The following is a 15,768-nucleotide window of genomic DNA, read 5'->3' on the forward strand; positions in this document are numbered from 1 at the left end:
AACGATTTTTTTTTTTTAATAAAAAAAAAAAAGAATTATTTTGTTTGGGCTCTACAAAGATAAATGTTCTCTAGAGCCGCCTTTTCTGGTATAAGCAGCTCTGTTATCGATCTTATTTGTTCTTTTTAGACTTTTATTTTTTGGTTGAGCTGTTGGATGTTTGGACAACTATTCCCTCTGGTTTTGAAAGCTGCACAGCTGTAAAGATTTCCTTTCCTACTTTTTTTTCGGACAGTTGTGACGTGTAACCATGGCAACAACACGTTTTTGTTTTTGTCTTACAAACCAAATTCAAATATTTTTCTGCCATTTTTTTGTCTTCTGTCAGAGGCCTTTTTGTTTTTGTTGGATGACTCACTGCTACTGGAGATCTATCCTGCCCACAGCATCAAAATCTATGATATATTATATTTGTAAATATTTGGGTGATATGAGTTATGACAACATCTGATATTCCTTTAGTATAAATAATATGTAATTGAACTGAACTCCACAAAAATGTTAGCTGTTTGGTTTTTATTTTGTGTTCACATATTAATTAATTTTCTGTTGAACTGGTAAACATGAGTAGGTGCATGATCTTGATCCAATTTGATCAAAGTTAATTTTATATAGGACACCTTCTGAATTTTATGAAATTTTCAAGTTTCTTATCAGTTTCTAAATCCAACATGGCTGCTGAACATTAAAACGATTGAAACTGCAGCAAAATGATTTTTATTTGCTTTTCTAGCAGTTTCCTGACTGACTGACTAATGTTGCTCTGTGAGTATTTAGTGTTTGCATTCATAAAACACTGAGAAATAAAAATTTTATTGGCTTGTAATGTTAATACTAAATAGCAGTAGGTCTGGATGGATTGTTTATTATTTAAAAATGCATCATCAGTAAAGCAATCTGATGCATTCTGCCCTAATAATCTGGATTATACATTTCCAGACTGTGGCGCTCTTATTTTGTAGGCTTAGGCGGAAGTGTCTGCGCGCGCCTCTGTGTGTGGTTTGACCTTTGAGAAGAGTGCAGGGGAGTGGAGAGACGCTGGGAGAGGACTCTCACACACTCATCACACACTCCCCACGCACACACGCAACACACACTCTGAGGGAAGAGACGCACAAAGCTCCGCAGCTCCGCGCTGACATTCTGCGCTCTTTTCTCTTCTCTCTCGGCTCCAGAGGAAGGAAAAAGTTTTCACGCAGAGAGGAGAGGACACGCAGAAACACGCACAGCCGCTGCCTCGGTGCTGGTTCTGCTGCGTCCTGGAAGTTGAAGGTTCCCCCGGTCTGCGCGCTCCGCTGCTCCTGCGGGATCACATTCTGTGGGATTCCTCGTTTCTTTTTGCTGCGCGCGAAGCGACGGGGTGTTGTTGTGTTTGGTGAAAACTGAAGAGGAGGAAGAAGAGGAATACAGGAAAGAAATAGGATCCGGACCAGGGTGCGCCAAAGGGGCCAAACACTCACCAGGTAGGAAGACTTCATCCACCATGACGCTTCCTCCTCATTCTGCTGCACATGATGATGAACATATGATCAAGTTCTGCTGCAAAGATGAAAATGCTCCGGAGAACTGCAGCCATGTAAAGGAAATGAAGTTAAATGTAAACATGTTTGCAGATCAGAGTATAAGTCAGTTTGAATCAGATAAACATTGGTTAAAGCTTTGAGCACCAACATAAATCATTCACTTTCTGCCTCCTCGATGTTTTATCTCTACATAACTGGACTCTAAATGTCTCAGTTTATTGACATATTTGATGTTTTCTGTGTTGTTGGTTTATTTTTAGCTGCTACAGACACAAACAGTGAGTATTTAAGGATCACGTCACACCCTCATAGAGGCACAAGCTCAAAACTTCAGACTGGTTTTATTTAGAAAGCACTTTAAAGGTTAGCCAATAACAAAACTAACAACTTTGTGCATAAATGCAAAAGTTAAATAAACTACGCAGAAGATTAATGCATTAACTCACTATAAAAAGACTTATATTTTGAAAAGTGTAAGATAAACCTGTCAGTTATCTGCATACAAATGAAATGTTATGTTTCCGGGAAAATGGCGCCCAGTTACAGCAATAAAAAGAAGGGGACCAAGTTCGGTGCCTTGTGGTATCCCGGGGAAGTTCAGAAAGAGCTTGCAGCCAGTGGAGAGAAATTTACTCGTTTAAGTGTTAAAAATCAAACTTCAACATCAGGCGCCCGTTCCAAAAGGAATTGTTTTATAGAAACGGAGAAAGAATCAAGTTTATTTCCGACAATCGTCACCGAATTTGACTTTTGCTTTTGGTTTATTGTTCAAATTCAGAGTTGAAAGTTCAACACAGTTTCCTCCTTTTGTCATCCAGTGACTCCATTCCTGAGTTAATTTAGTAAAATCCATTTCCTGATGCCAGAAGGGCAACCCTAAACACCCACCTGCAGAGGGTAAACCGGGCCGTCATCTGCATAAAAATAATAGGAAATTAATGTTTCTGGAAAAAAAACATCAAGTAGAGAAAAAACGAGGGTGAGAATGGAGCTTTGTGGTACACCCCATGGAAAACACAGTTTAAATCCCACAGCACCAGCAGCACACATTCACCATGGTCCATTTGTGAAAAGGTGCTATGAAAGTGTCATGGTGAGATTCCAAGAACGCCTTCTGGTTGAGAAATATCAGAGTTTATTTCCGGAATGAGAGCGAAGTCAGAGGAATCCTCTCTCCAGGAGGGAGCCCCACCTGTGTGTGTCAGAGCTCACCTGACTTCACCGCTCTGTCTGCCAGAGCTCCTGTTATTTCAGAGGAAGACGGTCGGCTCACCTGCTGCTCACCCAGAGGTCAGCCTTCACTCTGCTGATAAATTTAGCTCCAGAGTTTTGGTCGGAAATAGAAGGAAAACAGTCAGAATCAACACAACATGAAACAAACAAAGCCTGGATTCTTCCTGAGCCTGGATGTTTCCTCAATGAAACTTTACATATTCAGATGACACGTTTCACACCGGCTCACTGAAAACATCTCATATTAGACACAAGAGGCAGAGGAAATGCAGCATTTTTGGGCAAAATTCACGAGTAATCACTAACATAACCCAGAACATGCAAAACAATCGTGATGCGGTTAACATCTGTGAAATAAATCGCCTTAAGCTTTTAGAGTCCAAAAAATGTTTATCTGCAGTGAGTGACTCCTAAACCGGCGGAGGAGGACGAGAGCGCCTTAAGAAGCTCCACTAGCCCACGTGTTTTTATCATCAATGCTAATGTTCTTTAAGTGACATTTCACGTTCCTTTTATTTTCCACCTCTTCTTTATCAAATCTGCTCACGTCCTGCATGTCCTCGTTTTGTTTTCCAGACTCAAAGCTTCGTTTAATGTTTGATCTGATGGGGAGGGGGGGGAAACTCAAACCTGCTGTTTTTCATTTCATGGTTCATAACAAATGTTTTTCAGCTAAACGCACAATGAAATGATCGTGGAAGTTTTTTGCTACTGACGGAATAACCGGTGAGTAATGCGGCTGTCAGGAAGGAAAAAGTTGAAAATCACTGATTGGTTAAAAATCAGTGCTTCTGATTGTAAAAGATCGTTTTGGAAAGTCTGGATGTTTCAGGCCAGAGGCAAACGTGTCACTGAAGGAGACGATGATGTTAGACGGTTGGACATGTGTGACCAGCCTGCAGATCTTATGCTGCTGCTGCAAACTGTTTGCAGCATCAGGAAGAAGGCAAATCAGACCTGGAGGTCAACCAGGGGCGGTGCAAAGAGGGGGCTACAGGGGGGCCACGGTCAGCTCTTAAAGTCCATTTATGCATTATATTTAAATTTTTATGGACATTTAAGAGCAAACTAGATATTATTATTGAATAAAATTTAAGTAAATACAATGTTTGACAAACTCAAAGCATTAATAAAGGAAAAATAGTTTCTAAATTTATTTTACAAATCTAGGGTTTTCAACTTTCATACATTGGCCATAATTTTTATTTAAAAATGACTTAAATAATATTATTACAAATATTGCTTTTGTAGGGTATTTGGTGTACTTAGACAAATGTTTATAATTTGCCCTTTTAAAAATTATTCTGATCAAATACATATTATAAACAAATATTATGCTGTTATTACAAATCTAGAGTTTTAGTTTATCATAAATTCTTTAATTTGAATTAACCATGTGTATATTTTAAATGGTGGCTCTGATGAAATAAATATTGAGAGAGGAAAATAAACACCATCTATACTAATGTTACAAATCTAGTTTTTCATTTTGCATAAACATTTTCACAAACTTTTATTATTTGGCCTTATGCTACGTTTTTAATAATAAATATAATGCTGTTATTACAAATCTAGGGTTTAAATTATTCCTAAACATTTTATTGTTTAGCTTAATCTTATTTTTAAATTATATTGTAAATATATAAATCAGTGCTCTATTTAAGGGATAAATATGTGTAACGTATATATCTGAGGTTAAATTTAAATCTTAGAAGCCGTTCAGGAGCGGATTGTTTGGCTCTGGAGCTGAGGGGGGTGTACTTTCTTTATAATGACAGAATGAGGACAGCGCAGTGAAAGTCCTGATATCCGGCTGAGCCGTTTGGTTCTGGTGTGAAACCAGGACCGTCTGTTCGCCCCATCTGGCCACCAGCTACTATTTATTTCAGGGTGAGGTTGCAGCAGATCTTCGACTCCGGGAACCTTTTGAGTCCATTTGAACAAAAGCGACTCAGATCCTCCGTTACATCAGCTTGCACACGTGTTTGCTTTAGGTTTTCCAGAAGCTTTTCAGTTTGTGCTGCAGATAAGGAACTCGCTCTGACTTCACGTTTCTTCCTCACGCCTTTGTGCTGCTGGTCGATGTCCATACAGGTCCGAGCTGCAGAGACTTACTGGGAAACTCACTGCTGAGTCACTGCCAACTAATAAATGTAGAGATTAGTGTTTACGTCTGATTAAACCTTCATGTTGCAATAGGTTTACATGATGTCCACTGTAAATCAGGCTAATTAGAGGGATTTGTGTGATAAAAACAAGACGTTTTTAAGGAAACAATCCAACAGATATTTATTTATGTTTGGTTTTGTCTCAGGCAGCTTCTGTCTGTGTCATTTTGTGAGTCGACGCCTGCCTGGCTCCCCGGGCCTATTCTGGGCGAGGCAGGCCCACCACCTACACATCCTGCAGGGGTGGAGAGAGGCATGTGGTCCTCCCTGCAAGCCGGGCCGGCTGGCTGCCACTCCTCAGTCAGCCCAGCCTCCGCAGGGCCTCACATGCACCCAGGAAGACTCAAAGCCAAGCCTGTTCTTCCTGCATCGGCTTAAAGTGGCAGTAGCCCATCGTGACTTCACGATTTCTGTGAAAAGTTTAGAGTAATGGCGACATTTCTGAGTATAAATGCCAACCTGTTAGTTGTAGAGACACTGTCAGGGAGGAAAATGGTGGATATTTCTGATTTAGGAACACTAAATGTGTGTTTCCTCAGTTTAGCACAAAGGTTAGCGCTAAAAAAATAACACTATCATAAATAAATGCTAGCTAGTCCTGCAACAATAGCAAATTTTATCAGATTTTTCCTCAACACTTGATGCTCAGCAGGTGTATTCAGTCCTTCCAATCCGTAAATGACTTTTTTGGCATCTATCCTTTTGGAAATGTCTTTATGTTTTTGAGAAAAAAGGTGAATATTCTGATCTGAAGCCCCACCCCCTTCCTCTCTGTTGTGCTGCAGCTCAGCGTCACAGAGGAACTGTACAGGTAGCATCATAAATGATAAGCTATAAGATTTAATAAGGCGACAAAAGCACCAGTTTTCCCTTCGGTTTCCTAAATTGCTTGTTTGTACAAACATCCTGTAAATAATGGTTACATGACATCAGGAAAATATATTTTCACACATTTTCTTCACTTTAATGTCCAAATAGGACCGTACTGACAGATGGCTGGGAAAGCCTTTGAGCAGGACTTTGGCTTTTATATGTCTGTTGTCTAGAGTCATAAAAACAAAAAATAGACAGAAGTAAAGAGGTCGGAGGTTTACAACCAATCCCAACCTCAACATTCAGTAAAATAAATTAAACTTTTGAAGATTTTAATCTTGTTGAGTCTTTCAAAGTCATAGTTCTGTGCCTTCTCATTTAGTGAGCATGTTGCTTCAGTGTTTGAACAAAACATGCAAGAACACGTCGCTGTTGTCTTATACTGCTAAAAGCACTTGGCCTGCTACCCAAATGTAGTTGAGGTTTATTTCAATTTCCACCTTTAGAGGTTTATTTCTGTCTTTTATGGAGGTCTGCAAAGTTTGTCCTCTAATGTTGGAGCGCAGATAGAAAATTTGCTTGGTTGTGACATCAACAAGTTTTGTTTTGAACATCGGTAACAAAGTAATACACTGCTCTTAGCTTTTGCTGCTAAAAGCAGTTAGCCAGCTAGCCGAATGAAGTTGTGGTAAATGTTTCTAATTTTTTCAAAGGTTTTTTTTTTTTTCAGTTTATCTCAGGTGTTTACGTCAGCTGACTCTGCGTCCCTCTGTGTTTCAGGCATGGCGGCCGTGTTGCCGAGGACCCTGGGTGAGCTGCAGCTCTACAGGATCCTGCAGCGCGCTAACCTCCTCTATTACTACGAGGCTTTCATCCAGCAGGGCGGCGATGATGTGCAGCAGCTGTGTGAGGCCGGTGAGGAGGAGTTCCTAGAGATCATGGCTCTGGTAGGGATGGCCAGCAAGCCGCTGCATGTGCGGCGCCTGCAGAAGGCGCTGCGGGACTGGGTCACCAACCCGGCCATCTTCAACCAGCCGCTCACCTCGCTGCCCGTCTGCAGCATCCCCGTCTACAAGCTGCCCGAGGGTTCCCCCACGCTGCTCAGCGCCCAGGACCGCTCCAACACCGCCAGCGTGAAGATTCCCAAAGCCATCGCCGCCTGCTCCGACCCGGGGAAGCTGGACGTGGCGAGGGAGAAGGTTTCCACCGGGTCGCCCCTGCAGGGGAGCAGCGAGGCGCGGTTCTGGTCGGGCCACAGCAACGACAGCGAGCACAGCCTGTCTCCGTCGGATCTGGGCTCGCCGTCGTCCCCCAGAGACGCCATGGAAGCCCTGGACGCGGCGGCGGTGCAGTCGGTCCTGGAGTGCGTGGACAGGATGGCACCCGGACTTTCTAAGACGGACCCGGCGGACGTCAAAGAACAGCTGAAGAACAACAAGAAGCTGGCCAAGATGATCGGACACATCTTTGAGATGAGCGACGACGACCCGCGGAGGGAGGAAGAGATCCGGAAGTACAGCGCCATCTACGGGCGCTTCGACTCCAAGCGGAGGGACGGCAAACACCTGACGCTGCACGAGGTGCTTCACCGAACCGGCGACCTGCGGACCAGCAGGGGGCGCTTCCTCTGTGTAACCTGACTGGTTTGTTTCCTGTGCAGCTGACGGTGAACGAGGCGGCGGCTCAGCTCTGCATGAGGGACACGGCGCTGCTGACGCGCCGCGACGAGCTGTTCGGATTGGCCCGGCAGATCTCCAGAGAGGTCACCTACAAATACACCTACCGCACCAGCAAGTAAGATTTGAAAACCACAGCTGAAAACAGGTCAATGTAGCACAGCTGTGTTAGGAGGAGTACACTTCCACCAAAAAACTCAAATATTAAAAAATTAATCTCTCCAGAAGTTCAAAATTTGTGAGAAAATAACTCTAAAATTTCTAGATTAATCTCAGAATTTTTTTTAATTCTGAAAAGTCTGAGCTCCAAAAGAGGAACATTTGCCAGAAAAACTCTGAAATTCTGAGATTAATTGCTCATATTTTCTAGAATAAACTTGGAAATGTTTAGGTTAATTTCAGAAAATTTGCAAGATTAAACACATTTTCGAGAAAAATTGTGAAAATTTCTGAGCTTCAAAAGTGGAAAAATTTGCTAGAAAAAAAAGAATCTCACAAATTTTTGGGACAAACTTGGAAATTTCTATGCTAAAAAAGTAAGACATTTGTGGGTAAAGAATTGAGACATTTTTTGTTTAATTTCTGAAAATTTCTAGAAAAATGTATGGAAATTTCTGACATCCAAAAGTTGAAAATTTGTACACAAGAACCTGAGAAATTTTCTAGAAAAAACTTGGAACTTTTCTGAGCTCGTACAGTCAAAATTTCAACTTTTGAAAATGATCAAAAGTCAAACATTTTTAACTCTTTTTCCATGTATACTATCATCTCATTTGTGAGATATCTGAAGTTTTATATATTTTTCTTAAGGATACAAATGCATCACAAACTTATGTCCGAAAGAAAAATGGGTCAAACACAGGCTTCCCATCCTTCCTCTAAGAAATAAACAGAACCAGAACTGTAGGTCCAGAACGGTAACAGTCATGTTTTTTGTTTTTCGTTATGTTCTTCTGCAGATCTCGGTGTGGAGACAGAGACGAACCGTCACCTAAAAGGATCAAAACCGAGGTGAGTTCAGCATCCAACTCAAAGTAATTAATGTGGATCATAGCCTCCGTCTTCTGAAGCTGTCCTCAGATTCTAACTTGTCTCCTTGGTTACATTCAAACAGCAGGCAAATATGACCCACATCCAATTGTTTTCTGAGTAATTGAGTAACTTTTGTAGTTGAGTAAAATTTCTGGATTTTCTACAGACTGAATGGAAAACATCTTTTAACTTAAAATTCACCAGATACACATACACACCAGCAGTTTTTGTTACATTTTCATAAGTTTTAGAATGAAAGAAGCTGATTTGGAAAATGTTTATTTTGCCTGTTTTTTTTATTTCTATTAATTATTTTAATTGTAGTCTACAAAATACCAATTTTTCCACATAACTTTGTACTTTAGTCCATCTGATGATGTAATTTTTAAATATTAAATTATTATTCTGTGCTTGAGTTGCCCTTTCACCAAATACTTTTTTACTTTTACTTGAGTTAAAATATGTTGATGTTGTTTTATTCTTACTTGTGTGTAACCTTTTGCTCCTTCTGGAAACAAAGCGCTGCTGTGTGATGTTGATGTTCTTCTTCTGCACTTTCTGGTCGTAACCGTTCACACAGTAGTCTGATTGTGGTCACATTTAATTAGAAATATGAGCAACAATGTGAAAAAAAAAGATTTTAGAACGATTTTAGGTCGACACAATTACATTTTTCTCACTTAGTGCTGCAAATGTTTCTGTTTGAAACTCTGAACCGGTTTCTCTGGAATCATGAAGTGAAACATCAAAGTAACGGAGCTGAAGCTCCACATTAGTGAGGTTTCGGAGGACTCGGGTCTGGCAGCTGGCGCTCCTCTGAGAACATCGATCTGGAGCCGAGTACAAAGCCGGGTCTGAGCGCTGCTCTCCCGGCGCCGTTCGGCCCGCAGCCGGTTCTGAATGGCTCCTCTCAGAGAGCGAGCCGCTGATGGAAAACATGTGGCGGCTCCGCAGGGATCCAGAGGCGCAGATGAGCCGACACCTGCTCACACAAAACTGGGGAATCCCGCTTAAAGCCGCTTAAAACCTTATACTTAAACAGACAGGCCCTTATTTCTGCAGATAAAGACTTGAAATAAAAACAAAAAACAGAGAGGAAAAGGAGATTAAATGTATTGACTGAAGGGACGTAACTGTGCTGCAGGAGAACTTCTTCGACATCCAGGAGGCGCTGCAGGCCATCCACATGAGGCAGGAGATGCTGAGGGAGCAGCTGGCTTGTGCCAAGTCCAAAGGAGAGGAAACGGTCGGACGCAACCTGCAGGTAGGACCAACTTGGACGATGTCCAGGAACGCGCCCAGTAGAGAAACTAGAGAGACAGTTTAAGATTTCACTGCTGGAAGTAGTTCCTTCTGTTTTTACAGCTACAAAACCATTAGATTATTAACATTTTATCACATTTTAACCTAAAGCTTGAGTTAATTTTACCTGCTTTAACCTGACAGAGCAACAACAAGAAGTTAATCATTTTGAAATTTAAATTCAAAAGTACTTTATTGATGCCAAAGAGAAATTCAAAATTCTTCACTGAATTATTGTAGATGGTGATGGCTGTGAGCAGGAAAGATCTCCTGCAGCAGTCTGTATTACAGCAAATATAAATGGGCTCTGACTAAAGATTGGAAAATGGAAAGAAAGGAGATATTTTCTTCAAATAAAGCCTGAGTCAGTTTACGCACTTTTTAGACTTTCCTAAAAAGTAAATAAGTTTCCTCTGCAGTTCTGCTAAACTTTGTTGCTCAAAAAATCCTGATAAAACACATTAAAGTTTGTGTTTTCAATACGTCTCTGCTGCAGAAAGTGTCGCACAGCATGACGCTGCCACCACCCTGCATTAAAGATGCAAACAAAATAAAATTATTTCTTTTAAATAAATGTTTTCATAAGAAGAGATTTCATGGTTGTTTTGGATGAAAAAGACGTCCTGCTGGGATTTAAAGAGACAGTGACAGATTCATTCTTTTGCCTGTCTCTTTATTGTTTTGTCCTGATTGGTCAGTTTTGGACCATAATTAGTATAAATTAGCATATAAAAGCCCATCAGAGCGCCGGGCTCCCAGCTGATGCCTGGTTTCTGTGCGTCAGATGCAGCTGGAGCGCCTGCTGGCAAGGCAGATGGAGATCCTGCAGGACGCCGCGGTCCAGGAGCGGCTGCAGGCTCTGGACTGGAGGATCCCGCCCGCTGCGCTCAAGTACCTCAACGACGCCCAGAACACCAACGGAGCCGCCGGCGCCGCTGACCTCAGCAGGGACAGCCAGGGTAGGCTTTTTCAGCACTTTTCACTCATTTCTGACACTTTCTTCTAGCTCTCTGCTGCCCCCTGTGCCCAGATAGAGCGCATTGTTTTCACTCTTTGTTGTTTTTTGAGCTGAATTTAAATCTAATTCACATCAACGTGAAGCTTCTGACTGGAAGTAAACGCCTGAAAGGTGCAGATTTTCCACACTCGGCTGTCAGCCGTTTTTCTGCCTGGAGTTCGCAAACAGAGGAGAGGAGGAGGGAGACAAGAGGAGAGGAGGCGCATCATTATTCAGGATCTTTCTTCTCCTCCAGGCCTCGTCTCATTTTCATCCTTTTTCCTCTCTCACCCACTCCCGACAGCTCATTATAACGCTGTTCCCACAAATCCCACAATGCACCTGTAATTATGGCGCCCACGCCTGTTTACCTCTAGCCAGAAGCCTGGAGGGGGGCGTCTCTCTCTCTCTCTCTCTGATTCTGCTCTACTTTTCTTCCTGTTTTTCTTTCTCTTGAACTTTTCGTGACTCTGTCTATAGATAGAAACACTGAGTCTGTTCTCGTTCCTGGTCATTTTCCTCCAGATGATCGACCAATCAACCTGCGAGTGGTCAGTCAGAGCATGCAGGAAGGAGACCTCCCATTGGGCAAGCAGCTAGCCAATGAGCTGAAGCGCCATCACAACCACAACCACAACAACAACAACCACAACAGCAGCAGCACAGATGATGCCAAAACACCAGCAACAGGTTGGTGACAGTAGATTCACTTTAATTAAACCACCTTATTGTTGTCTTTTAAAAAATATACATAAAATCATACAACTTCTTAGAAAAACAACTGTGAACATAAACTACGTTTGCAAAATTGTCAAACAACTAAACCCTAATAGCTTCTTTCACATGACGTAGCTCCATATTTCAGTCACACCTTTCAGAGTTCACCTGAATTATAATTTAAGTTTTAGATATTTATAGATTTTATCAGAGATTATGCAGTTTAAGAAGGTTCTTGGTTTGATTCCCGGCCCCGGTCTTTCTGCATGGAGTTTGCATGTTCTCCCTGTGCATGCGTGGGTTTTCTCCGGGTACTCCGGTTTCCTCCCACAGTCCAAAAACATGACTGTCGGGTTAATTGGTCTCTCTAAATTGTCCCTAGGTGTGAGTGTGTGTGTGCATGGTTGTGTCTCTGTGTTGCCCTGCGACAGACTGGCGACCTGTCCAGGGTGACCCCGCCTCTCGCCCGGAACGTTAGCTGGAGATGGGCACCAGCTATCCTCCCGACCCCAATAGGGACAAGGGTGTAAGAAAATGGATGGATGGATGGAGTAGCATGATGAAACACGCTCTAGATTTTTAGTCTAAAAGTATTCACTTTTTGTACAGTGGACCTCCACTTGTTAGCTAATTATTCTGTGAATTGTAACTCCAGATTTACTGGGTAAAATCCACCTGTCAGCAGAAAAAAACATCTTCAATTTAATCGCAGAAAATTTGTTGATTTTTCTGTAGTACTTGGCAACTAATTAACTGTGGAAAATTTACCAATTTACAGATATTTGCTTGATAGAGCATATCTAAAATATTTTAAAAGAAATATTTTGTGAAGCTAAGTACCAATGCTAGCTGATGCGTTGTTATCTGATGGTTAGAAAAGCAGCCAATCCAGGAGTGGCTTTCATTTTCCTTGGTGCTGATTGGCTGAAACCCAGGGAATTAAGGAAGAATGTTAATATTAGCTTCTCTGCTAATTAATGGTTTCCACTGTCTATGTTGATGCAAATTGAAATATATTCTCAATATTAATTTTTTTGGGATAAAATTGATAGTTTTCACATCGTGAACTTTTCTTTGAGTCTGAACTTCTTGTCTGAATTTGATGGAAAGGTGGAAATCACCATAGCAACAAGCAACTAAGCATTTTTCTGAGCCTCTGATTCTCATTAGTGAGTTATGTTTTCTACTGTTAAACAATAAATCAGTCGAGCAGTATGTGCAGGAGTGGGCTGATATCTGGTGAATTTCCGAGCAGAAACCAGACTGGAACCCATCAGAACGTTTTCTGAAAAACCCGAACGCTGATGATGTCGCGTTTTATGTGTCTCCAGAAAACGGGACGTCACAGCGAGCGCCCGGCAATGCCGAGAAGAAAGTCATCAAATCAGAGCCAGAAGACTCCACATAGTGCCTCTCCATCTACCCACCCTCTTCATTCTACTCACTCGACAGTATGCAGTTATCACCCATCTATAGATACTAAGCAAGCACAGCCACAGTAGAGCCTTAACAACCAACGTTGCCTCATGAATAGCATTTATTTTAATTTGTCTCTTTGTTTTTAAAAGTATTTGCCAAAGCACCTGGAGAGCACGTCAGGAAGCCCCTCGGTGCTCTTTGTGTTTTCTTTGGATGTTGATGTGAGTTAAACTCGGTACCTCTGCTTTCTGTGCCAGGGCCTGAATCTTAACTCCACTTCTGCTGTGGAGGCTGAAGCATCGGTTGGTGTTGATGCATTTAGCAATTTCTGTTTTTAAACAATCGTGTCGCAAACATGATCTGCTTGCTAAATCCACATTGTTGTAGTGCTCATTCAGGGCAAAGGTCACGAAATCAGTCTTGGGAGTGAAACATTTTACCAGGCAGTTATGGTTTAGTTTCTAGTGCAAATATCTTGGTACACTTGAAATAAGACAAAACTAACTTACAGCAGCTTGTTTGAAGTGAATAACTCCTTAATATTGACAAAAAATACTGGATCCACTGGAAAAAATCTTTTGCTTAAAATGATATAATCTGCAATTGGAACTAATATGTTTTCATTAGTATTAAGGAATTATCTAAGAAACAATCTGCTAAAATTTGATGAAAAGTTACTTGTAACTAAGTTAGTTTTGTCTTATTTCTAGAGTGCTAAAGATGGCTTCAGGTTTTATTTCGATACTTTGTAGTGCTGTTGTGGTAACTATAAAAGTTACAATAAGAACTAAGCTGATTAATGTTCTCTGTCCTAATCAAGTAAATTAAATTATTGATTTTTTTCTGTAACTTTATAGCTGTGAATACTCTTGATAAACATACCAGTTGTTATATACTTCTTTAAGACAATAGTCACGTAAAGTAGTCTACTTTCACTACTAAACTGCACACAGTAACTATCTATTCATATTTTCAAATTTACTGATATTTTTTGATGATCTCGTTGAACAAAGTGGAGAAAATGGTTAATTTAACAATCTGGGAGATTTTAAACCTCATTAATTTGAATTTATTTTGACAAATGATGCCTGGTATTAAGATATTTGCACTAGAAACTAGAACAACAGTGGGTAATATTTATTTATTTTTTGCGGTTTGAATCATGAACACATCTGTAATGGATTTTAATGACTTTAGTTTCCATCCAGGTGTTTGCTGTAGAGGGTGGCGGGACAGAGGATGAAGTATGGAGGCCGAGTTAAGGTGCAGCCCTGCAGCAGGTTGTCATTTTTTAACGTTTCCTTCAAACGAGGCGGGACTGACCGCTGCTGCCTCGTGTGTATTTATGGCAGGTAATTTATGAAGAGGATGTACAGGAGCTGTTGTGGATCAGCAGCAGCGAACGTTTCACGTTGTAATTTAGCAAAAACACTGCTGTCAGAGGAGAAACTTTCAGGAATAAACAACTGCGTGTTTTTTGAGGGTGCAGAAAAAGAAACGACGCTCGCAGGTTGGGGTGGGGGGGGTTGTTGCAGCGGCTGCAAGATTTAAAAAAGAAACAAAAAAATGAAATAAAAAAATTTATTGCTGTTGTTGAAGCAGCAGCTTGTAAATATAACAAATAGCCTAATCTGTCAGCCAGGGTTTTCTGTGTCCAGTGTAACTTTGCTGTAGATTTTTGGTGTCGATACAGTGTTCATGTATGTAGAGCTACAACAGAGAAAAAAAAAAGAAATCTTAATTGTCACTAAGGAAAAAATGGTGTCTGGTATATAAGAACCTGCTTTTAGCCTTAGCTCTAACAGTGTTTTCTGGCCATGTGTGCAGATTTCCAACGTGTTGTTGATGTTTAGACGTAGAAACATGACGGCTCAGTGTTCCCTCTGTGTAAATACATCTGTTTGACCCCCTGAACATAGTTTAGTCTCACTCAGAGATCAATGCAATATTTATGTAAGTAATAAGTCTATTTGCATCCTAATGCGTTGTTTTTGTCATGTGCGCAGTAACTGTGTGTCTGTCACCAGGGTGGGGACCTTCGGGGAAACGTTTTCGTCTGTCTGTATTTCTGCAGGTTAGCGATGGCAGAACGCTCGCATGTCGTCTCACTGATCACTGTTTCTTTTAAAGTGATAGATTAGGCTTTCACCCAGTTATGCACCTGTTTTTTAAACACTAATATATTTTATTTGTTATACAGCACATAAACATTAAACTTTATTTTTTGAACTCTATGGTTTGGTGTGTTTTATGGTTCTGATTTTCTTCTGGTTCTTGTGTTTTATATTTTAATTTTTGGCTGTGTTGATGTAAACAGTATAAATTGATCAGATTGTTCATTATTGGGTAAATTTAAAAAAGAATTTTTTGTAATGTTTTCCCTCTGCTTTTTCCATTCCTTATATTTTGACTTTTCTTTTCTTTAGGTTTATCTTATATCAACTTTTCACCATAAAAGAAACTTTTTGTCTGTAACTGAGGAAAAAAAAGATCAAAATTTGACAGATATTCATCACAGCATCTATAAGAAAGAGTTTTTAAAGCAAGGCAATAATAGCTAAACTGGGCATTCAAAAATTCAGAAAAGAATATTCTGATCACAATTTTAATCTTAAAACATCATACGGGAGACACAAATGGAATAATTTGTTTTCAAAATGTTTAGTTTTACCATTTAAATTGACTCATTTTGTCTATAGGAACAAAACCCCTCTTTGTAATGTAAAAATGAATCAGAATAAAAGTCTCCCAGTCTAGAAAAATCCAAAAATAATCCTTGATTTAGAGGATTATTTTGGATTAGAAAAATAGAGGGAGATTTTTAAAGGGGGTAAAACTTCATGAAGGGAATGTATAGCTTCATGAGGACTGAAGTTAATAATGATCAT

General features: G+C 40.6%; 1 protein-coding gene across 1 annotated transcript; it reads left to right on the top strand.

Moving 5' to 3' along the window:
• The first annotated feature begins 1,013 nt into the window (after nt 1-1,013).
• On the top strand, nt 1,014-15,114 carry nab1b (NGFI-A binding protein 1b (EGR1 binding protein 1)). Its single transcript, XM_008397177.3, has 8 exons — nt 1,014-1,463; nt 6,518-7,317; nt 7,398-7,531; nt 8,373-8,424; nt 9,590-9,709; nt 10,532-10,706; nt 11,270-11,434; nt 12,793-15,114. Exons 2-8 carry the CDS (start codon nt 6,520-6,522, stop codon nt 12,867-12,869), a joined length of 1,521 nt encoding a protein of 506 aa, XP_008395399.1. The 5' UTR covers nt 1,014-1,463; nt 6,518-6,519; the 3' UTR covers nt 12,870-15,114.
• Nucleotides 15,115-15,768: the final 654 nt, after the last annotated feature.

This window comes from Poecilia reticulata, chromosome 2, assembly GCF_904066995.2.
Source record: "Poecilia reticulata chromosome 2, P_reticulata-male-v2, whole genome shotgun sequence".
Lineage (NCBI taxonomy): Eukaryota > Metazoa > Chordata > Actinopteri > Cyprinodontiformes > Poeciliidae > Poecilia > Poecilia reticulata.